Source organism: Theropithecus gelada, chromosome 1, assembly GCF_003255815.1.
Source record: "Theropithecus gelada isolate Dixy chromosome 1, Tgel_1.0, whole genome shotgun sequence".
NCBI lineage: Eukaryota > Metazoa > Chordata > Mammalia > Primates > Cercopithecidae > Theropithecus > Theropithecus gelada.
The window spans coordinates 51,797,335-51,820,262 of record NC_037668.1 but is presented as its reverse complement, the minus strand read 5'-3'; the positions used below and the strand labels follow the sequence as shown (position 1 = coordinate 51,820,262).

General features: G+C 51.6%; 1 protein-coding gene across 4 annotated transcripts in view; it reads right to left on the bottom strand.

Annotated features, from left to right (window-relative positions):
• The window catches only part of GRHL3 (grainyhead like transcription factor 3), a 45,388-nt gene that overhangs the window by 14,270 nt on the left and 8,190 nt on the right, over window positions 1-22,928 (bottom strand). For all 4 annotated transcript variants that reach the window (XM_025378298.1, XM_025378327.1, XM_025378317.1 and 1 more), the window contains exons 2-15: window positions 18,306-18,492; window positions 15,221-15,282; window positions 13,413-13,758; window positions 13,089-13,162; window positions 12,451-12,604; window positions 12,137-12,248; window positions 10,827-10,921; window positions 8,322-8,480; window positions 7,823-7,901; window positions 7,570-7,703; window positions 5,672-5,706; window positions 3,802-3,890; window positions 2,903-2,988; window positions 385-449 (exon numbers count right to left, since the gene is read on the bottom strand). In XM_025378298.1, coding sequence (XP_025234083.1) covers window positions 385-449; window positions 2,903-2,988; window positions 3,802-3,890; window positions 5,672-5,706; window positions 7,570-7,703; window positions 7,823-7,901; window positions 8,322-8,480; window positions 10,827-10,921; window positions 12,137-12,248; window positions 12,451-12,604; window positions 13,089-13,162; window positions 13,413-13,758; window positions 15,221-15,282; window positions 18,306-18,492 — 1,677 coding nt within the window. The remainder of the gene's footprint in view (window positions 1-384; window positions 450-2,902; window positions 2,989-3,801; window positions 3,891-5,671; window positions 5,707-7,569; window positions 7,704-7,822; window positions 7,902-8,321; window positions 8,481-10,826; window positions 10,922-12,136; window positions 12,249-12,450; window positions 12,605-13,088; window positions 13,163-13,412; window positions 13,759-15,220; window positions 15,283-18,305; window positions 18,493-22,928) is intronic.

Genomic DNA, 22,928 nt, shown 5'->3' with positions numbered 1-22,928 from the left:
AGGGTTAAGTGGGGTGTGTTCAGCCTAGTGTCTGACACATAGTGAGTGGTCAAGTGGATGGTGGTCACTATAATCATTATAATCAAATGGCTGGATTTCCCAGTGGCCTTGAACCTGGGTCTTCTGACACATGACCCTCCACTTCTCTCTCCACCCCACACAGCAGATCATATGTAAAGACCCTTCCACTTGTCTCCCACTCCCATCCTTCCCAATTGTGACCCATGGCTTGTCTCTGCAGATGGAGAGGTGACCAGTGGCCCTGGCCTGGCTGGGGGGCTGTCCACCCCAACTCCACAGCCCCTCAGCCCCTTCACAAAGGCCAAGTACAAACATTGCTCAGCACTGAGCAACCAGCTGGGGGAGGGTGAACTAGGCACTCACCCTCGCTTGCATTTCTTGTAGACTTTGTAAATGTTCTCTTCAGGGAACCCATACTTCTCAGAGATCTGGAAGGAAAAGATAGGTGATTCATTGCCTGCTGCCCACGCTAGATTTAGACAAGTCTTTTATGCCATCACTTTTTTTACTTCCTGATTACAAAAGTAAAATATATGCATATTGTGGACAAATATGAAGAAGAAAATTACAACCATCTATAATCCTGTTTCTCAGAGACAGACACTGAGTATGTGTCTTCCCATCTTTTCTTCATGTGTACGATTATGTGTATAAATGTTTCTAGGCTCCACCTGGTTTTATGTATCTTTTTACTTATCATCCTTCCTATATCACAACAAACAGTTGTCAAGCAGCATTTTTAGTGGCTGAAAAATATCCTGAAGAGCATCTATCACTGCCCTGAACTGGTCCATCAGACACTGAAACTGTCCTAGTGCTGCGGGTGCACCCACGTACCAGCTGGCCGGCCTCGTGCAAGCTACCTGTGGACACAGAAACAGTGCCCACCTCAGAGGGTTGCTGGAAGAATGAAGTGGATTGATCCACATTAAACACTTAGGACAGCTCCTGGCGCATACTGAGACCTGAATAAGCGGTCAGTGTCGTTTTTTTTAGAAGCAGAGCAATGAGGATGCTTCTTGCCCTGCTGTGACAGGGGAAAGCCCAGACATCTGCCCCGTCTAGGCCAGAATTATTAACCCCATTTGATGGGCGAGCATGCGGAGCTCAAACAGGATAAGCCACGCACCCAAGGCCTAGACCCCAGGTTAACTGACTCCATCACATCCGAAAATGTTGGAACTTAGTTCCCTGCATGAGGAGACTATGGGTCAGAGGCTTGTTGAGTGACCTGCCTGAGATGACAGAGCCAGCATCAGCCTGTCTCCCCAGAGCTTCTGAAGATTCCTCTGGGGCAGGCAGATCCAGTCTGGTCCCAGCTGAGCCACCTGAACATGCAGAACATTGGACAGGTCACTCTTACTTCTCTGAGCCTCGTTTCCTTACTTGTAAAATGGGCATAGTAATAGGATGTACACACAGGGTAGTTCTGCACATGAACTGAGACAAATACGTAAAGGGCTCAGCCCAGTGCCTGTGCCAGGGTAACAGCTCTGTAAGACATCGGTGTGGATTAGTACCAGCTGCCTAGAAGCTGCAGCAAACCTCAGGTCCTGGGTTTCAGGTAGAGGTCATCCTCTCTGGCATTTTAGAAAAAGGATCGGGTTCAACTTCTCAGTTATTCTCTGCCCTAACAGAGATTCCTCCTGGCAAGAAAAGTTCTTAGACTACTATTTCTTTTCATGATGATGTGACTGAAGGCTACCAGGAAGAAGATCTCAAGTCAGTCTAAGGAAGAACTCAGGAACTGTCTCACCCCAAATTGGACAAATTGGACAAAGACACCATGGCTGCCCCCCAGGTAGTGAACTCTCCATTCCTAGAAGTACACAGGTCAGAAGTGGGCACCAGCTTGGAAGTGCTGGAGAGAGGGAGCGCAGGCACTAGATGGGGAGCTGACCCTTTAAGGTATTGTCCAAAGCCTCTGAGTCCATATTTAGGTGACATTAATGGTCTTTGTGAGCCCAACTTCCTGGGGCTGATGCCAAGCAGGGCTGACGATGTGTAAAGAGCACGAGCAGTGTGAGGAGAGCCTGGGCTGGCATCCCGGCTCTGTCACCTGGAGCTGAGGAACCCTGGCAAGTCACCCGACCTCTCAGAGGCTGTATCCTCAGGAAATGAGGAGATACGAATAGTACCCACTTTTCAGGGTTGTTAAGGGCACATGATGAGCCAGCACAGGTGACATGTCTGACCAACTGCCTGGCACATAGTGGGCCTTCAATAAAGGTCAGCTAGTGTTACTATTTGATGCCATTTTCACTCTGCCAGCCTGAAATCTTGACACCATCTGGCTTTTCTGAGGGGTTCTACCTTCAGACACAGCTGGCCCTGGTGGAGGCTGTTTGCTTAGTTTTGGTGGAGCCACAAAGCTGGCTATGGGTTTTACTCAGGACTGGGCTGTTTTGCCCGCTCTCTGGTGGTTTAGGGGGCTGGGGAAGGTCTCCTTGCACAGACATTGCCTTTGGCCACCCCAGCCAGTGGCCCCCAGCCAGCCACAAGCGGGCGGAATGAGGCCCCCTGGGAAAGAAAGAGAGCGTCTCTGGGGCCTGGCCTTTTTGGGTTCCATTCCCATTAAAACAGAAACAGGTTTACAAAGCCAACAAAAAACCCTGGCCTGTCAGACAGCAGCCATCAGATTAAGGAGGATTTATGGTGTGTGCGATTCCCAGGGTGCAGTCAGGGTTCTGACTGGGAGATAACATCGCGGAGGCACACCCCCATCGGCAGGGCCCCTCAGGCCCCCTGAACAGGGTGGGACGGGTAGGCCACCGGCAAGCCAAGGTTCCCTCCTGTGGGAAATCAGAACTGCATGGTGAGGAGTGGGGACAGGAGCCTAGAGGGGGTCTGCCATGGTGGGCGGGGTCCACAGGCAGCTTACCGCATTCCTCAGCCCCTTCAGGTCTGGGGTCTTCAACATGAGGGCGTCAAACACCTCCTCAGTCTCCCTCCGCACATACAACAGAACTGAAAAGAAAGGGGCAGCTTGAGGAGTGCAAGGAAGAGAATGTGAACAGGATCATGTCAGGGGCTGCGGAATCTGAAAACGTTACTTGAAGACTGACTTCTGCTGAGGGTCTGTGCCCAGCTGGGACGCCCTTCAGCCAGCTCTGCAGATTCCCATGTATCTTCTTAAGCTGTGCTGATGTGAGGGTGTCTGAACCCCTGCTCTACTACCTGCCAGCCAGGTGACCTTGCAAACGTGATGTTAACATCACGGAGTCTCATTGTATTTGTTTATAAAATGGAGGCTCTGTCCGCTGTTTCATAGAGTCATTGTGGGAATTGATGGCGGTGTCTGGAAACACGAGCTGCCGCGCATAGCTCGATTCACGGCTGCTGGAAGCTTTTGAGCTTAGCTGCCAGTTGGTTGCTTTCTGACGGTCAGCTACAGCCCCCAGAGGTTTGGGCTTGTTCCCCACCCCGAGAAGTCACAGATTTAGAGGGTCAAAGCCAGAAAGCCAGACAACAAAACCCCACCCTTCTCCCACTCCCCATTAGAAAAAGTGGGGGAGGGGGACCCGCCCAGCATACTGAGCCTGTTGACTATGCCAGCTGCCCAGGGTGCCCACGTCCACACGAGTTCAGGAGACAGAAGCCACCAGTCCTGTGGTGGTCTCTCCAAGAGGCCTGAGGTGCCCTCCTTACCCCCACCCCCAAGTCTTGACCTAAACCTAGCTCCAAGGGGTAAGGCAGCTCCTCGTGCCCTCTCCAGGACGCCATGAGGGAGGGGGAAGCTGGGGGGGGCTCAGTGAGTAAATGTGGAGGGCGGGCGGTCACCTCTCTGAAGGTCGTCTTCCTTGGCCTGCTTGGAGGGCAGAGGCTCAAACTCCTCAGCGAAGGGCGAGCAGGTACGCTTCAGAGGCAGCCTGTGGGGATGGTAGTGGGGGAACTTGTGAGGAACTCGGGGGCCCCTAGAGGCTGAAAGACCCTGCTGGGCCTCCAGGGACCCTAGAAATGGGGAAGAAAACACAAGGGTGGACACAAAGCAGAGGGACAGTGGGGATAAAGCAGCAGGTCTGGAGTTGGACTGCCTGGGTTCAAATCCCAGCCCTGCCACGCACTAGCTGTGTGACCTGGGTGCATCTATAAAATGGGGTGATGAGAAAGCAATGATAGCAATACTTCATAGAGTGGTGTGAGGCCACAGGAGACCATGCACACTGCTCTTAGAACGCTGCGATGCACAGTAGGGCCTCAATAAATGTGGACTCATCGTCATCATCATCGTTCCTTTTTAAAAGAATTCAGGTCAGATGTGAGGCAGTGGGGATGGAAGGACTGTGGGCTTTGGAATAAGACAGACTTGGGTGCCAGTCCTGCTGCCGTGACTTAACAGCTGTGTGACTAGAAGGCACTTCACTTCTCTGAGCCTCAGTTTCCTCATCCATAAAGTAGGGCAATAACCCTGCTTGCCTAACTCTTAGGCTGTTGTGAGGTGACAGGTGACACAATTTGGGGTGAAAGCACCATCTGAAAAGTACATTTTGTTCATAGGGAAGAAACTGATCACAACAACAAATGATCTTCATAAAGCGCTTTCCCACTTACGAAGATTCCATATCCACGCCACCCTCCTCACCCTCTCAAGGCTGTTTTCCTCATCTGACAAATGTGTAGGCTGAGGCTCAGAGAGGGGAAGGGACTGCTCAGGGCACTAAGTTTGTGGCTGACAGAAGGAAGGACACGAAGGCCCTTCCTAGGCCCCAGCTAGGCCCCCCAGTGGGTGTGTGTTGGGGAAGGAGATGGAGGGTTTTCACCCCCTAAGCCTCCAGCACAGCTTCCCTTTTCTCTCTGAATCTGCACTGCCACAGACTCTTTTCCTTTCCCTTTTTTACAAGCGGGTGTCTCGCCAGAGATTCGCCAACTTTTCACATAAAACAAACCCATAAAAACCCAGGCAGTTTCAGTGTGAAAGGAGCATGGATCTAGCTTGGGAGCTGGGGTAGGAAGCCTGTGGCTTCCTCCTCTGGCCCCACGCCCTAGCTTACAAGGAACAGGGATAAAAGTAGGCTAGGGGCAATGGGCATGGTACAGAGGGCACAGGTGTGGAGGGGGCACAGGTGTGGAGGGGACACAGGTGTGGAGGGGACACAGGTGTGGAAGGGCACAGGTGTGGAGGGGACACCGGTGTGGAAGGACACAGGTGTGGAGGGGACACAGGTGTGGAGGGGGCACAGGTGTGGAAGGGCACAGGTGTGGAGGGGGCACAGGTGTGGAAGGGCACAGGTGTGGAGGGGGCACAGGTGTGGAGGGGGCACAGGTGTGGAAGGGCACAGGTGTGGAGGGGGCACAGGTGTGGAGGGGGCACAGGTGTGGAAGGGCACAGGTGTGGAGGGGACACAGGTGTGGAAGGGCAGAGGTGTGGAGGGGGCACAGGTGTGGAGGGGGCACAGGTGTGGAGGGGGCACAGGTGTGGAGGGGGCACAGGTGTGGAAGGGCACAGGTGTGGAAGGGCACAGGTGTGGAGGGGGCACAGGTGTGGAAGGGCACAGGTGTGGAGGGGACACAGGTGTGGAGGGGGCACCGGTGTGGAGGGGGCACAGGTGTGGAGGGGGCACAGGTGTGGAGGGGGCACAGGTGTGGAGGGGACACAGGTGTGGAGGGGACACAGGTGTGGAGGGAGGCGTGTGGTTGCTGCTCTCCATACCTGTTGGAGCTGCTGGGTCCTGCCGAGGGGGCTGCCTGCAATGAAGCGAAAAAGACATTTTCCATCACACACAGAAGATGAGAGGGGCCCCTGGCTGCTGGAGGCTCTCTGGGAGGAATATTTTTGGTGGGAGGTGGGGAGAATACTGTTACAATGCCTTTCTAGCCCATTCTGCTCAGACAAGTGCCCTTAGGTGACCTGAGATGTTGAGTGGAAAGGAATCACCCAGCCCAAGCTGGACGGGTCAGGGACTCAGTGAACACACAGGAGGTGCTAAAGCCGTGTTGTCAGAGCAGAGCCGCCCTGAGCCCCACCTGGGCCCCAGCATGCCCAGAAGGGCCGGGAATTGCAGATGGTCCTGTGGCCAGTATCTAGGCAGTTGGAGCTGCGGGCCAAGGGGGCGATGGGAAGAGGGGTTTTTTTTTTTTGTTTTTTGTTTTTTTTGCTGGAGGGAAGTCTCCCAGGTTGGAGCGCAGTCCCACCATCACAGCTCGCTGCAGCCTCGACCTCCTGGGCTGAAGCAATGCTGCCGCCTCAGCCTCCCAAGTAGCTGGGATTACAGGTGTGTGCCACTAAGCCTGGCCACAGGCCCTCTTCTTGGACCCTACAGTGTACCTGGCACTGTCGGTCTGGGGCAGGCATTACCCAGTCTTGTGAGGTAAGAAGCCGAGGCCTAGAGAGAGCAGAGAGCCTCTAGAGATGACACACACGGCAGGAGGAGGAGTCGGGGTTCAAACTCAGGCTCTCTGTTGGCTGTTGCCCTGGGCTTCCCCTCTCCCAGGCTCACAGGTGTGGAGACTGGCCTGCCCTCAGCCCCCACAGGTTGACTGTCAACCTAGCCACAGGGGCCTTCACCCTGAGTGGTCATCTCCTTACTTAGGGCCTCTAGTTGGTGAGAGAGTGAGGAGAGTCAAGAGAGAACAGGTTCACACAACCGCCTGTGCTGTGGGGCCACAGTGCTGCTCCCAAGGCGGCAGAGAGAGGAGGGACACAGGCAGTGCTCTGCGCCTGTGCCAAGCTCTGTCAGCACTGGCTGCTCTTCTCAGCGCCACTGTCTACCTCACTGTCCTAAGTCAATACACTAAACATGCCTTGTACACCGAGGTCCATTTGTATAAACATTCCTGAGGAAACAGTGCGGAGCTGTACCCCTAAAGGAAGGAAGTGCTCAGACTCTCCAGAGGAAGGGCACTGGGAGACAGGCTCTGGGGTCTTGACCCTGCCACTGAATTGCTGTGGGACCGTGCCTGGAAAAGGGGGTAGGTGCAGTCTCTCGGAGGACAGCTGTCACGGGGAACCCAGCCCACTCCTGGCTGCCAGGCACTCAGTCCCGGCTGCTTGAGAGGCGGAGCAGCTAGTGGGGAAAGGTGTGGATTCCGAACAGGTGCCTCAGTCCAGATCCTGGCTCTGCCACTCACTAGCTATGCAATCTCAGGAGGTTTCTTAACTTCTCTGTGCCTCCATTTCTACCCCACGGATCCAGGGAGACATTATTATTGACTTCACAGGGCTGTAGAGAAGGGTAAGGAAGGTGATGCCTGGGAAGTGCTCAGAGCCACACCTGGCACACGGTGAGCACCCCAAGTGCTGCCATGAGAATTCCATGTGGCTGCAGTCAAATTTGGGGTCAGATATCAGAAGCCTCCTCTTTGTGTGCCCTAACCATGAACATTTTAATGGTTACGATATCTGTTTCTTCATAACAGTCTTCTCTTCAGTTCAATAGGTCACTGAAGCTATAGGACCATAACTACATGTTTAAACCCCTGTGATTCAATAAAGGTCTTGAAACTGGCTGAGTGGCAGGCTGCTCCCCACCGGTCTGCACTAAGGCAGGCCCCACCCAGGAGCCAGGACCCTCTCTCGGCCCCTCCCCGAGACCCCAGCCCTGGCCTCACCCCTCCAGAACGCTGCAGGCTGGAGAAGTGCACGTTGGGGATGAACAGCACAGGTGGCGTCTCCAGGTCGGTCTCTGGCCGAAGGTACGTCGTCTCATTGCCCCTGAAGCCTGACAGCAGGCAGCCCTTGACGCCTGATGGGAGAAGGAAGCCCATGTGCCCCCAGGTCCTTCCACTCAGGTCCCTCCCACCTCTGGTCTCCTTTTCCCCTTCACGCCAGACCAACCCACCCAGGCCCTGGATCCCCACTGACCACTGTTACTGGAGTCAGGGCACTTGACCTTCCTCCGGAACTGCTTCCGCTCGTCATCGCGCATCTTCCTCTCAGCTCCCTGCAGGGGAGAAGGAGAGAGGGTCACCAAGGGCCTGGGAGGGGCTAGCTACTTTCACAGCTGCTGCCTTGCATCTTAAATATGGGCCAGGCTTCTGGTCCTTCTTTTTTCCAGAACAAGACCAGGAAATGGGAAGGTACCAGCACTTACCTGGCCCAGCCTGGCCAGTGGGGCCTGGCCCTGCTTGCCTGAGGTCAGTAGAGACCATGAGAGAGGCAGACAGACAGAAGACAGAAAAGAAGAAACTCAGAGAGACAGAGAGATGGAGGAGTGGGGGTGGAGGAGAAGACAGAGAAGAAGGAGGAGAAGGGATAGAAAAACAGAGACAGACAACCCAGAGAGGCTAGGAGGATGCACGGGTCAGGGCTTGGCCCTTCTACCTCCCCGGGACCCAGCAGAGGGTCTGCCCGGTCCAGTCACCTTGTCACAGAAGATCTTGATCTGGCAGACAGCACGGTGTACCAGGCGCTCAGTGCCTGAGCCACAGTCATAGGTATCAATCTGCAGGTTCAGGGGGACACCCTTCACCCCCTTTTGTGAGGAAAAGTCTGTGCTCAGACAGTTTACGCCAATAAACACCTGGAGACAGAGGAGGCCGCTGGGTAAGTGGCCTGCCCAGGTGGCCAGCCCCACCGTCCCACAGTGATCCTGTTTTTCTAGCGTTCTGTGTGCCTGCTGCTCACCCTTACGTCTCACTGGGCCCCTAGAAGGCAAACATCAGCACTCCTCTTTCACGGATGGGGAGCTGATGCTCGGCGGGGGGCAACTTTCCCGAGGTGACACGGGCAGTGTGTGGTGCAGCAGGGGTTTGAGCCCAGACTCACAGCCCAGGCCCTTCACCTCTGTTGGTACGTTTCTGCTAGACTGCCAAGGGCAGCCCAAGGGGTGGAGACTGGGGGGGATGTCAAGAGTCCTGTAGGAGCTTAAGATCCAGAGCCTCATTTTTCTGCAACTCAGGACAAGGAGGTGGAAAAGGGCTGTGTCCCCTGTCCCCAGCACAGGGACACCACTTTCCTGCTGGTCCAGAGACACAGCCCCTCTCCACCCCAGCCACCCACTCCAGCCACAGCAGGACCCTCTAGTGAGAGGTTCTGCCCACTGATTTGATCCCACCCCACACACAGCAAGGGAGCGTCCTAGTCACCCCATCTTACAGTCGGGGAACTAGAAGCTCTGCGCAGGGCCATAATTGCTGCTGTTCCCCCAGGGAGTCAGGCGTGAGGCATCACAAAGTGAGCCGGGCGGTGGGGCCGCCCACACCTGCCGCAGGAAGCTGGGCTCTGCCGCTCACTAGCTATGTGTGGCTTCAGACAAATCCTTTCACCTCACTGAGCCTCAGTTTCCTTGTCTGCAGAATGAGGATAATGAAACCTATCTTGTGAGGCTGTCGGGGGATGTATGCTTGATATGTTGTGACTATTGCCATGAGAGGGACAGCTGGAAGTCTCATCCCAAAGCCTATGCCCAATTGATGGTCGCCTGGGGTCGGTCTCAGCTGGGCAAACCCTGGCAAGATCACCTGGTGATTGTCCTTCTCCGGGGCTCCATGGGAACCCCGGCCCCTGCACCGCAGGCTGTTCCCTGGTCTTTGGAACATTTCCTTTGGAAATGACCCTGACCCAAACAGGATGTAGGGGGTGTGTCTGAGCAGACCCCCTTCTTTCCCTGGCTGTGCGGCCCAGGCCCCCAGGCACATGCCAGACATACCTCCCCCTCAGCCAGCTCTGCCCTCATGCAGCCCCCGCCCAGCTCGCACCTGAGAAAGACCCAAGCCTGGGGGCTTAAGAGGCTGTGAGAAAATCCCCACCGAAACCCATTTCTCCCTTCCCATGAAACTCCCCACCTCCCTGAACCCGAGGCCCCAGCTTCTCCTCCAGTCGGTGCCTGTCTGAATAATAATAATCCCTGCCTTTGTGCTCCCTTTGTGTTTTCTGAGCTCCTGCACCTCCATCTTCTCCAGGCAGCTTGGCCATCCCTGGAGGCAGGCAGAGAGGCAGGAGTTAGCTCCCCAGCCTCTCCAGGCCAGAAATGCCCCTGAGATGAGCTGGACCTGACCCTGGTGAGTGAGGTAAGCCTGGTCCAGGGAGAGAAGGGACAGGCCAAAGGTACTCAGCTCCCGACTCCCACACTAGTGCCTCTCCACCAGGCCGGCTCTCTAAACAGCAAACTAAGACACAGCGAGGCCCATGAGCACACGGCAAGCCCGCGGCTGGGCTCAAGCACTAAAGCTGGAAGGATCTTAACAGCTTAACTAGTGGCATGAAAACATCACCAGAGGCTCCATCTCTCAGGCCTCTCCGGTTTGTAGACATGCATGATCTTGTGGGGTCTGCACTCCAATCCTAGCAGGCAGGTTACTGTTCTCATTTTTATGAGCTCAGAGAAGTGAGATAACTGGGATTCAAGCCCTCATTCACCGGACTCCTTCGCATTTCTCCTGCATGTGACATTCTGCACTGGCCAAGAAGTCAGGAAACCTGGGTGCCCCCAGTGGCTTGCTGTGTGACCATGCAGAAGGCTCAGTTTTCCCATCTAGCAAATGGGTGGACTGGAGTAATATCAACAGCTGCCACTTTTGGGCCAGGTGTATGCTCTACCTGTTACTTATCTCACCTGCTCCTCACTACAACCTACCAGTTGGTGCTATGATGCCACTCCTATTTTATAGGCAAAACAACCGGGGCTCAGAGGGACTAAGGCACTGGCCCAAAGTCACACTTTGGACCAACAGGTGGAAAGGTGGGATGCAGACCCAGCCTGCCTGGCTCCAAAGCCTGAGCTTCCACACCACACTACGTCCTGCCTCCTCCATGGGTACACTCGTCAGAGCAAATGCCACTCTCCTAGGTGCAAGAAAGCCTCTCCCCCAGAATAGGGACTTCCGGGCAGCCCAGTCCCATCCCAGCCACTGCCCTCAGCACTGACCTTGGCCTCTTCATTCACGTTCCACACAAAGGACAGCGCATTGTAGGCCACCTCCTCGATGTGCTCCACAGTGTTGAAGTTTTCTTTGCAGTCAGCTGAAATCACAGGAGACCAGAAGCAGAATCAGGAAGGAAGGGATCTGGGGCCACTTGACTGGGCCTGACTCTTGGCAGGGGCATACATCCTCTCCCCCAAGAACCACACTTCAATCCAGGGAGGAAAAGGGATTCCTGTGCCCTGGATTACAGATGGGAAAACAGATCCAGCCTGAGAAGCAGATCTGCCCCAAGCCCCAGGCTTTGCCAAATAGACTCATCATATTGGGGGTGGAGGTTGTACTTTTCACCATGGCTGTGATTTGAGAGTTCTCCCAGATGAAGCGGCAGCAGCGGTATGGTAACAACAGTAATAGGGGTAGTAAGAGCAATAGCAAAAGTAGTAGGATTAGCAAGTACCATTCCTTCAGCACTTACAACACGCTAAGCCCTTAGTTCATCCTCACAACTATGCTTTGAATATTCAGTTTATATGAGGAAAACGAAGCTCAGAGAGGTTTGGTTACTTGGCTAAGGTCACTCAGCTAATAAAAGGCAGAGTAGAGGCTGGAGCTCCGATCTGTCTGGCTCCTGAACCCATGCTCCTTACTACTGTGCTGTCCAGCCTCTCGGACAAATCGTTAAACAGTCCCCTGTGTGTATCGTGTTCCCCAGTGCACACAGCTCCAAAGCAGAAATCAGCACTGTAAGCAGGCAAGGCAGCTGGCCTCAGCCCGTTTGAGAGGTGAACAAACTGAGGCTCAGGAAGGTGAGGTGACACAGGTCACACAGCCAGGAAGGGAGTAAGGGAGCCAGAAGCTGAAGACTTGAGGGTGGGCTGTGCCTCCCACTTGTTTCAGGGCTAGGGATGGGGACCAGGTGGCACCCACAGAGAGCCTTTCCTCTGCCCAGCTCCCAAAAGCTGAACATCCTGTGCTGTGCCTCAGGCCTTCTGAACCACCTGCTGCCTGCACCTTATCTTGTCCCTTTGTGTCTTCATCAGCCTCCTGATGGGGACAAACAGGCCAGCATCTCAGGGGCCTATTTATTTCACACTGCTAGGGTCCCCAGGGCCCTGTTTATCCCAAAGCAATACAGAAGAGAGGCCACGACTTCTCGTCAACAGATGCAAATCCTGGCAAACCCCACAGTGTTTGACCTGGAGACAGAGGTCAGAGCTGGGTAGGGAAACAGGGGTGAGCAAGAAAAAGGCCTGACTGGTGCGGGGTGGGGGGAGAGAGAAGAGCTGGAATGGAGGCTTGAGAAGGCTCTCACCCACGTCGATGACCCGCTGCTTGGCAGTGGGTTGCCGGGAATGCCAGTGCTTCCAGAAGCGCAGCTGCTCCACTGGGACCTTCTCATTGTCGAAGACAACCATCACCACACTCTACAAGCACAGTTGGTCACAGTCACTCCCGGCCTCTTCCTAGAGCCTGGGTCCAGTGGCCTGCCCTTTTGCCTCAGTTTCCCCAGCCCTGCGGCCATGGGCTATTATCAAACAGCCTTTCCCCAGGGTCCGTGGCTAGCCCAAGGAGGAGGTATATCTTGCCCCATTCCAGCCCTTCCGAAGCTGCTCCACGCCAACGCACCTTGACTTTGTTGGAGGACAAGGCAAGGCCTTTGCCACCTGCTGGGGTCCGCAGGGTGACGGGGTAGAACTGGCCTTTGTTGAGGTAGGCCATGGGTGACTCGCCTGACTTGATGTGGATGGCTTTGGGGGAGCCCAGGGTGTATTCAAAGTCACTGCAGGGAGGAGGGAGAGGACAGTGAGGCTGGGCTCCCAGGCAGGAAGTACCCTAGAGAACAGTGGGGCAGGAAGCCTGAGGCTGTGTTATAGACTTGCTGTCCGACCTTGGAAAATAACTTTACTTCCTTGGGCCCCAGTTTCTTCAATGTTGGGGTTCTATTTAATGGCTTTGTTGAGCCACAATACTGCTGAATAATGAGGGCCCAGTGAAAATTAGAGAGAACCTTGAGAGGTGACAAAACCAGGGGCAACTAAGGATAAAAGAACCTCAGTTTTCTGATAAGGTACAAGTTCTGAGCTCCCTGTCACAGCCCAGGGACAGGAAGTGGGAATTGTTCTCTCTCCCTCTATCTATCTGCCTTCATCTCCCACTTCTCATTAATTGATTGTGCCTGCTATGCCCTGGGGACAGTGTGGGGCTCTGTCTGCAGCCTCCTGCCCACTGCCCAGGTGTCTGAGGGTCCAGGGAGACCAAGTTACCTTTTGAGGCTGGGGTAGTCCTCTGGACATGGGGGTTCCGGGGAGGTTTTCAGGATATCCGGGAAGAGCATCGACTGCAGAGAAACACAGCCCCAAGAGAATAAATGATCACATTCACTCCGGCAAGCCTCAGCCCAGGGCTGTGCATTACAGCTATGCAGGTTGTACAGTGTACAACTTGGACAATAGTACATGGCAATCCTGTCTCAGCTCTAGGATGCTTTCCCCCATGGATTCCAAAGCTCTGATCTGTTCACTATCTTCTCTCCTTCTGTACATGCACACACATATCTATGCTATAGGGAAATGGGGATGGGCCCTCACCTCCTGTGGGTCATCTTTGAAGGTGCTGTCTGGCTGCCAGCGCTGTGTGGGCGGTACCCCATGAATGCTCTCAAACAAGGAGTTGAGGGAGCCATTATCATATATATCACTGGTGGGCAACAGGTAGCTGTCCACAGAGCCGGTCTCCAGCTTGCTGGGGCCTGCAGGGAGGGGAGTTGCCTTGCCAGGGGTGGGCAAGGCCCCTTCCAAGCTCATCAGGTTATTCTTCTTGAGCAAATCTGGGTACTCCGGGGTTCCAGACACGTTCTCTGTCAGGAATTTCATGAGGTGTGTGGGGCTTTCAAGCGGGGTGAGGTCCGTCTCATATTCCATGCCATGGTAGTACCTGGGGAGAAAGAAAAGGGGCTCAGTATACTTCTCTCTGGGGGTAGAGGGGGGTCCTTGGCTAGAGTGGAAGGCAACTGACACGCTGGCCTTCGATCCAGTGTAATGTTCAGGCCCATCCAACATGCACGAAATAAGTCACTGTAGCAGCCCAACTGGCTACGGGGATGAGCAGGGAGGTGTTGAGAATGGAACCAAGTACAGGCTCAGGGTTAAGGGAGCAACATCTGTTTTATCCATTACAGTACTTGTTAATTTAAACAAACAAACAAACAAAAAAACCAAAAAACAAACAAACAAACAAAAAAACCCCTGAAAGTTTAATCATTTATTTTTAGCCAAAGTCAAATGTCTCTGTGTCAAAATGTCCCTACTTCAAAACAGCTATATGGAGTCAACCCTAGCGGGGTGTGTACGAAGTGGGGAGGGTGGGGGAAATGTGCATCTGTGAGTATAGTTAACACATGTTTAGAAAAAGGTCTGGAAGGATGTACCCCAAACTGTTCAGCGGGAGAGGGGTACAGGATTATAGAAATTGTTTTTTTTTACTTTATACATTTCTGAAGAGTTTGAATCTTTTGCAAGAGACTAGTGTTGCTTTTGTAATCAGAAGAGCTAATGATATTTTTTTAAAATTAGTTTTGAGAAAGGTCCCCATGTACCCAAACCCACTGTTCCTGGCAGTGGAGGGGACTGGCCCTGAGCCAGCTGCAGGCCCAGGCTGGGTTATGAGAAGAGCTGCAATGCCTGTTTGAATTTTTCAAAAGGCTTCCCAGCAGAGGCACGACAGGGTCATTTGTGAGAAGTCACCTGATTGGCCAGGAAGGAGAAAGTGGAGAAAGAGAGGCAAGGTCTTTCCAGTGCCCATCTAGCCATAAGCATGGCCTGGGCTGCTCTCTGAAGGAAAGGACCGTCAATGCCCTGGGGCACTAATGCCAGGGGAAGAAGTATGGGAACCCAGATGTCCCTCCCCCAACACAGGTCTCCCTCTCCAAGAGGCTGTGGGACTGCAGGGGAGAGGGTTTTGAAGCTGAGAAAGAAAAGCTGCCTCCAGGGCTTTTCTATTACTAAGGCTTTGAAGTTTGTTTTCAGTAAACTCTAGCCCACATGGCCTACAGGCATCTGGGTGTGTGTGTGTGTGTGTGTGTGTGTGTTTTCAAGCTGAGTTTCATTAGGACTTTCAAGAGCCCTAGGCTCTGCCTTCACTGGCCACTTCCAAAATATTTAAAAAATATCTTTAATAAGTACATTGGTATAAAGACAAATATAATCCAAGTTGGATTATATTGATTTTTTTCTTTTAATTTTAAAAGAAATGAAAACACTATCATGGATCCCAAAATGTGTTGTGGGCCCTCAACACTGCGCCTCCTGTGCCTAATGGATAAGTCAAACTTGTGTGGAAGAGGCCCCAGGTGGAGGTGGGGAAGGGCAAAGAGGCAGAGGGTGTGGGCAAGCCTCACCTCTTTCCTTGGTCATTCCTGCCCCCAGTGCTGGAGGACAAGATCCGCTTCTCCTTGGGACCCTGAGAGGAGAGAAAGGAAGGATTTATGCATGGCTAAGCTTTTGCTGGTAGGAGCCTCAACCCCCTTTTGCAGCTTTGGCCAGGCAGGGGAGTAACTTTGATGATATGGTTCAGCTGTGTCCCCACCCAAATCTCATCTAGAATTGTAGTTCCCATAATCACATGGGAGTGGGAGGTAACTGAATGACAGGGGCGGTTACTCGCAGGCTGCTGTTCTCGTGATAGTGAGTTCTCATCGTATCTGATTATTTTATAAGGGGGCTTTCTCCCTTTTGCTCGGGACTTTTCCTTGCTGCCGCCATGTGAAGAAGGATGTGTTTGCATCCCCTTCCGCCATGATTGTAAGTTTCCTGACGCCTCCTGGCCATGCTGAACTGTGAGTCAATTAAACCGCCTTCCTTTAAAAATTACCCAGTCCTGGGTATGTCTTTATTAGCAGTGTGAGAACAGACTAATACACTTGGTCACTAGAAAACCCTCCAGTCCTTCCCACTGGCTGGAGCTCTAGCTATGATTAGTCTGAGCCCCAAGTCAGGGAGTGGGAAGAAGAACCTCAAGCTTAGTAGTTCAGGAGCATGAAATTTGGAGTGAGACAGGCCTGGCGTAAGTCCTAGAAATGCCACTTGAAAATGCAGTGTGACTCTGGATAAATGACTACGCCTCTCTGAGACTCAGTTTATTCATATGTCAAGTGAGTGGTTATAATACCTACTTAAAGGGGATTATAAATATTTGTTAATAAAAAATACTCACTTTTTTAATAGAGTACTTCTTATGGGCTAGGCCTCGTACTCAAGTGCCTTCTCATTTCTAAGTTAATCCTCACAATCACTGTATCATCACCATTCTATGGATGAGGAAGTGGGGGCTCAGAGAGACTCTATTGTCTTAGTACTTATGAGCATGGACTCTGAATCCAGATTTCTTGGGTTCAGTTCCTAGACCTACTACATGCTAGCTGTGTGACCTTACACAAGTCCCTTAACCTCTCCATTCCTCATATCCTCATCTGTACAGAGATCATAATATAATACCAACCTCAGGGGTCACTTTGAGCGCTCAGAACAGCATCTAGCACATGGAGAGCACTATATAAATGTGACCTTTCACGAGTATAATTATAATATTGTTATATCTTAGAACATTCTAATCCATTTGTCTCTAAGGCTGTTACAGCTAGAACCAGGACCCCAACCCAGCATAGCCTCCAAAGCCTGTACTCTTCATCACACCCCATGAGAAGTATGAAGGAAGGTGCCCGACACAGTGGTGGACATTCAGTAAGAAATGGTAACCAGTTGCCTTTAGCACTATATTGCCCAAAGCCACATTTGTGGCAGAACTAGGTCTCAAATTCCTGACTTAGTGCTCCTTCTATACCATCAGACCATGTCCTCACTGTCCAGGGGGCTGCTCTGAATCCAGAGTGCTCTGGAATGGGGAGGCCAGGGCAGGTGTATCTCACTGAGACACTGTACTTCGCGAAAACCAGTATTATCGGTGGCACCTTCAGAGCCTCTCTTCTACCATCCTGGCCCCGGAGTGGCTTCTTGCCAAGGTGACAAGGAGTCAGGTTGTAATTTATGGTCCATTCTCAACCTATACATCCCAGGCTGGAGTTTGAACCTAGATCTAGAATTCTGGCTCCTACCATGGCCCCAAGCTGAGGCAGCCATTCAAACTCCTCTCCCACTGACCTGGGCTGAACACTCACTGGATGCTACCAGTCTGCTGGGGAGGAAGGAGGGTAGGGTAACCAGACCATTCCAGAAGGAGAACCAAAGCCAGAGGATGGTTTTGGGCTTTCTCCTGTCTGGAATCCCCTTGGCCTCTGAGTTCATGCAAAGAATGTGCCTTTATTCTTGAGGTACAGTGGATAAAATACTTATTGGGCTAGTTAAGTTTGAGGTCTTATGTACAAGGTGGCTTTAAATCTTCAAGTTTCTCAATAATTGGCTAGCTGTGTGCCCCCATCCCCCAATCTAGGACAGTTTCTTGGAGCAGTTACCCAGCCCAGGGACAGCATGTCAGTTTGCTGTCTTGTGACAATTCAGAGAGATGGGTAGGGCCTACCTGGACTACTACATTGACAAAGATTCTGCAGCCACCTGTACCCTTCATGAGAATGCAGGCTGCAATCCATTAGCAATGTCTGGCACATGCACTGGAGTTGGGGGGGGTGTTGTATCACGTATTATACCCTTGTGATTCCTGACTGGCCCAACCCCTACTTATCAGATATAGGAGGGCCTAATTCCTATTCTTAGGAGCCAACAGCCTCCCAGAGACAAGGCCAAGACCCTGGAAGTAGTTAGAGAACAGTAAAAGACATAATGTCAGCTGGAGTAGGAAGGACAGTAAGACCCTTGGGAGAGGGAGATGAGGTGGCAGATGGCTTCTAAGAGAAGGTGGGCCTTGGGAAGGGCCCTGAAGGAAAGTTAAAGAGCAGGAGGTAGGCTCCAGGTGGCGGGGCTACACCACATGGGTGGGGATGACAGGGAAACGTAAGATCCGAGGGACAGGGGCAGAAAGAAGATGGTGGGGTACAAGAGTGTTGCTGTCATAGAACGTGCTTGGACCAGGCAAGGGGTGGGTCAGGCACTGTCTACTTGGTCAGCACGTGTCATGCACCGTGTGGCAGGCTGTCTGGTGGGCTGAAGACTCGGTAATGATCCTCTAGGAGCTCAGTCTCATGCAGAAGATGGAAGAAATAAATGTGTAAACAGCAAGCTTCTAAGCATTCTTGATAGCATCAAGGATGACGATGGTGGTTGCTGAGGGCACCCAGACAAGAAAGCCTCCCCTCCAGTAAATGAATGAAGTGACACTTAAGCTGAGACCCAAAGCTGAGAGGAGGGATTAGCCATGGGAAAGGGAGGGTGCCAGGCAGAGGGAACAGCACTGTGCAAAGGCCCAGAGATGAGGGGCTGGGGTGGTCATGGTGGGCTGCTGAGCCATGAGGCCTGAAAGCGAAGACACCCATTCAGTCAAAAGGGGGGCATGCCCAGAGGGGGCAGGCGTACCATGTAGTAATCGTAGAGGAAGCTCAAGGCTGCAACGCTGTCATCATCTCCATTGACTCTCATCATGGCCTTTGTGGCAGCTGTCAACGGGTTTTCTAGGTACGTCTTCCAGGCCTCATCCTCACTAGTGTAAGGGAATTTCTGCAAGTTGACTGGATCGTTCTTTAGCAGCCGCACAGACCTGAAACTGAATGCAAGTAAGGAGGGTCAAATTTAGGCTATCCCAGAGGAAGGTCCATGAATGGGCAGCTGCAGGCCAACGCTCAGGAATTCAGAGTTATTAGCTTTGAAAACATGAAACTGTCTCTTCTGCCACCATTAGGCAGTGTGGGGCAGCGGAAGGGACACAAACTCTGGTGCCGGATCAATTCCAAATGTTGCCGTGTAGAAGCTGATGACCTGGGCCTTAGTTCCCTCCTCCACAGCATGAGGGCCATCATCCTGATCTTCAAGACTACAGAGTGGATTCAATACACTACTTTCATAGTAGGTACTTATTCAAAGAGAATTCGTGTAAAGAATGGGAAATGCCAATGACAAGCTGCAATGTGATAGGAATAAAATTTCCAGATAACCCCTCATGAGTTCTACTGAAGAAGTTGTCCTCAAGACTGTGAAAGGCACAGAAGGCTGTAGATCATTTCAAGTCTGGGAGAAAGTGTGGTCTATGACAGAGACAGCCAGGGCAAGGAAGCCCTTAGGCAGAACCTGGTCTGGGAAATGCCATTTCAGACCAATTTTATTATAGAGTTTCGAGCAGCTGCTCAGAAGCCAGGAACTGGAGTTGAAGGCTACAGAGCACACAGAGGCAGGCAGGACCCAGGTACTGGTGCTGAGAAGCTTGGACAAATACAAGGCATTATATCGCTCGAGAGACAAGCCACAAGGGCTCAAAGGAAAGAGATCAGGAAAGGCTTTCTGGAGCAGGCAGACATTTTAGTTGGGGAAACTCAGCACAGGGGATTATTTCACTCAGCAATCGGGGGAAGGAGCAGGGACCTAACACAGAAAAATAATGAGAATGGTAAAAATAATAGTATTCTTTATTGAACACTGACCATGTGTTAGGCACTAGCTAAGCACATGTCATAAATTACCATGTTACTTGAAACAACCCTGCAAGGCAGATACTATTATTATTCCTATTATACAGTGGAGGAAACTAAAGCTCAGGTAAGTTGAGAGTTGTCCAAGGTCCCAGTAAGTGAGTGGCCCAGAGGGGATTCAAGCGCCTTCAGGGTGATGCAATGGTACAGAATAATGTTCTCAAACTTTAGCTGCATGAGAATGACTTGGAAGGCTTGTTAAAACACAGATCGCTTTCACAGCAGGGTGACTACAGCAAAGAACAATGTAGTGTATATTTCAGGATACCTAGAAGAGTAGATTTGTAATGTTATCATCCCAAAGAAATGAGAAATATTTAAAGTGATAAATATGGCAATTATCCTGATTTGGTCATTATACAATGTAAACGTGCATTGAAATCTTACACTGTACTCCATAAATATGTACAATTATTATGTGTCCTTTATTTAAAAATTAATTAAAAACACACAGATTACTGGGCCCCACCCTCGGGGTGTCTGATTCACTGGCTCCGGGTGGCTGAGAATGTGCATTTCTAGCAACTTCCCTGGTGCTGCTGATGCTGGTAGGCTGGGGACCACATTTTGAGGAATCACTGGTTACTGCACGTGCTCTTAACCACAAACAAAGGCATAGAAGCAGAAAAGTTCTGGTTGTGTTCCATTTAGAGCAAAGAGTGTATGAAGATGGGATGGTCCAGGCTATGAAGAGAGAGCCCCAGTGATGAAGTGGGCACTGACTGGTCTCCTGGTTTCCCAGTGCCTCCCTTTCTACATGGGCCAGGCAAAATCTCCCTTGTTAGGAACCCAAGAACAAGGCCGGCTGCCACTTACTATGATGCATATGAATGTTCTGCGTTCATTAGCCCTGCTTCTTACAAGGACAGTATAAGGTAAGGATCATTTGCGTCTGTTAAGGTAAAGGAACCTGTGTCTTGCAGAGAACAAGAAAATGTCCAAGATCATCCACCTGGTCCATGAGACAACCAGGATTTCAACTCAGCCTTATCGAGCACAAAGGCACACACTGCCACTTGGCCACACTGCTTTTCCGTTGATGCAGGGGCACAGTCTTTATCACAGCAGAAAAATGTGTTTGTGGTAAAATTGCGGCACAGCGGCAGACTAGTGGGTGGGCAGAGACCCCTATAATCAGGTGCATGAAGTACCCTCCTGCTGCCAGGCCACTCGGGCCCATATCCTCAGACTGCAGTGGGAACAGCCGGCCAGGCCATACCTCAGCACACAGGAGGCAGCAGCTCTCCCAGCGGCTTCATCCAGGGCAGCGTCTCCCATCCCACCGGCCCCGAGGTGTGAGGAGTTGGGCTCTGAGAGGAAGGGAGGTGGAGCTGTCACACAGGAAAGAGAAATGACAGAAACTTTCCTGTTCTAGGGGTGCGGGAGGCACACCCTGAGTTTCTGTTGCTATAAATCAAGGGGCCTCAAGGAGAGGTGCGAAGAGGCCCCTCCTCATTGCCTCCTGGGCCTGGAGTTTAGAGGAGTTTACTGAGCAAGTCCAGGGTGACCACCCTCACTCTCTGCCCAACCCTGAGCTAATGGAAACTCCCAACCAACGAGGCATGGGAAAAGCAGGGAAATGCCTGATCGATCCCACCCCCTGGGTCAGTGAGGACCACCAGTGCTTAGCAGTGTTCCTCATTTGTAAACAAATCTAATAAAAGCACCCTCCACTAACATAATGAGGATAATGCATCAGTACAACAAAAATGCTTACAACTGTGCCTGGCACAAAACAAGTGTGCAATTCATGCAAGCCATCACTGCGTTCCAGGTCAGCTTGGGGTGAGACATGGAGGGGCTGCAAAGTAGTAGAAGACATGGTTACTCTGCAAGTCAGTGGCAGGTCTGGCCCTGGAGCCCCAATCTGCTGACTCTAGGGGTTGATCATTATCAGCTTTGATGCTGAGTTATCTTACCCTTTAAAAAAGATAAATTTTAGAAGACAAGAATAAAGTAACACCGAAACAAAAGAACAATGTCTGCTATTCACCTGGGTGGGTCTCCTGGCCTATAAGGTCTCCAGTCTATCCTGTTGGGATCTCAAAGTCTGATTCCTTGATAAACAGCAGCTTCTGTACTTTAAACACTTACCACTGGCAAACACAGTGCCATCTGTTTTTGTGTGTCATCTCATCTACTCCACACAATAGCCCTGAGAGACAGGAATTATCATCTCCTTTTATAGAAGGGGAAACTGAGACTCAAATAGGTGACATCACCTGCTCAAGGTCACTCAGCCAATAAGTGACGGAGGCTCAGCTTGAACTTGGAGCTGTCAGACTACACAGTATAGCGCTCAACCCCTGTGCTAGTCTCTTCTCTAGATGCCTTTCCTATTCTGGAAATTTTCCTTCTCAAAACACATTGAACTAATTCTCTGCTGCAAGGCAGAAAGGAATTTCCCACCCACACAAGGCAGGAGGAAGGTGGCAAGATGATGACTGTAAGAGTTTCTGGTCAGGGGCTGGGAGTCCCAGTGTCCTGGTTCCCATACTTGCTCCTGCCACCAATAACCTCATGTTCTAGAACTAAGCATTTGGCTTCTAGAAAGTCTTAATGGATAAGGTTAGTATTGACTTGTGTGTTGAATCCTAAAATCCAAGAACTTTTGGCTCTCTGCTCTCTTAAAGATTACAAATGAGTATTGAGGAGCCAGGAGGTGAGAGAGAGGGGAAAAAAAAAAAAAAAGTTGTCCCAGGAGCTGATACTGGATCAATGTGAAAAGAGTTCTAAGAAGGAGTGAGTCCTACTCACGGGTGATAGGGCCAGAAGAAAGAAAGGAAACCAGGGGACTCCCAACCTATGAGGTCAGCTTCCCCAGGGCCTCCACAGATTCTCTGTTGGTGTCCCTGTCCAAGACTGAACTAAACTATCAGAAAGTGAAAAGGAAATGAGGGAGGAGGGAAGACCTGCCATGGACAGCCTGCCATCAGATCTCTACCAGATACAGCACACCAGAACCTGCACCACCATAGAAGGAGGCAGCACCAGGGTCACAGTGTATGGGTGTGTTAACTACATGTCCTTGGGTAAGGCACTTAGCCCTTCTATTTCCTCATCTGTTAAATGGGTCTACTGAGTGTCTTCTATGTGCCAGTCAGGGACTCTTCTGGGCACTGGGAATCAACTAAAATGAGACAGATAAGTCTCTGTTTCCATGGAACTTACAGTCTAATTGGGGAAGACAGACCATAAACAAGTAGGTAAATTAGTTATTTTTAGTTAGTAATAAGTGCTGTGAAGAAAATTAACATAGTAAGATAATGGAGAGTCATTAGGGGTGGCTAGTTTAGAGTAGGGTTTGTATCATGGGTTGTTAGGAGAATGAAGTACATTAAGGTAAGAAATGTGTTTAGGCCGGGCACGGTGGCTCAAGCCTGTAATCCCAGCACTTTGGGAGGCCGAGACGGGCGGATCACGAGGTCAGGAGATCGAGACCATCCTGGTTAACACGGTGAAACCCCGTCTCTACTAAAAAATACAAAAAACTAGCCGGCCGGGGTGGCGGACGCCT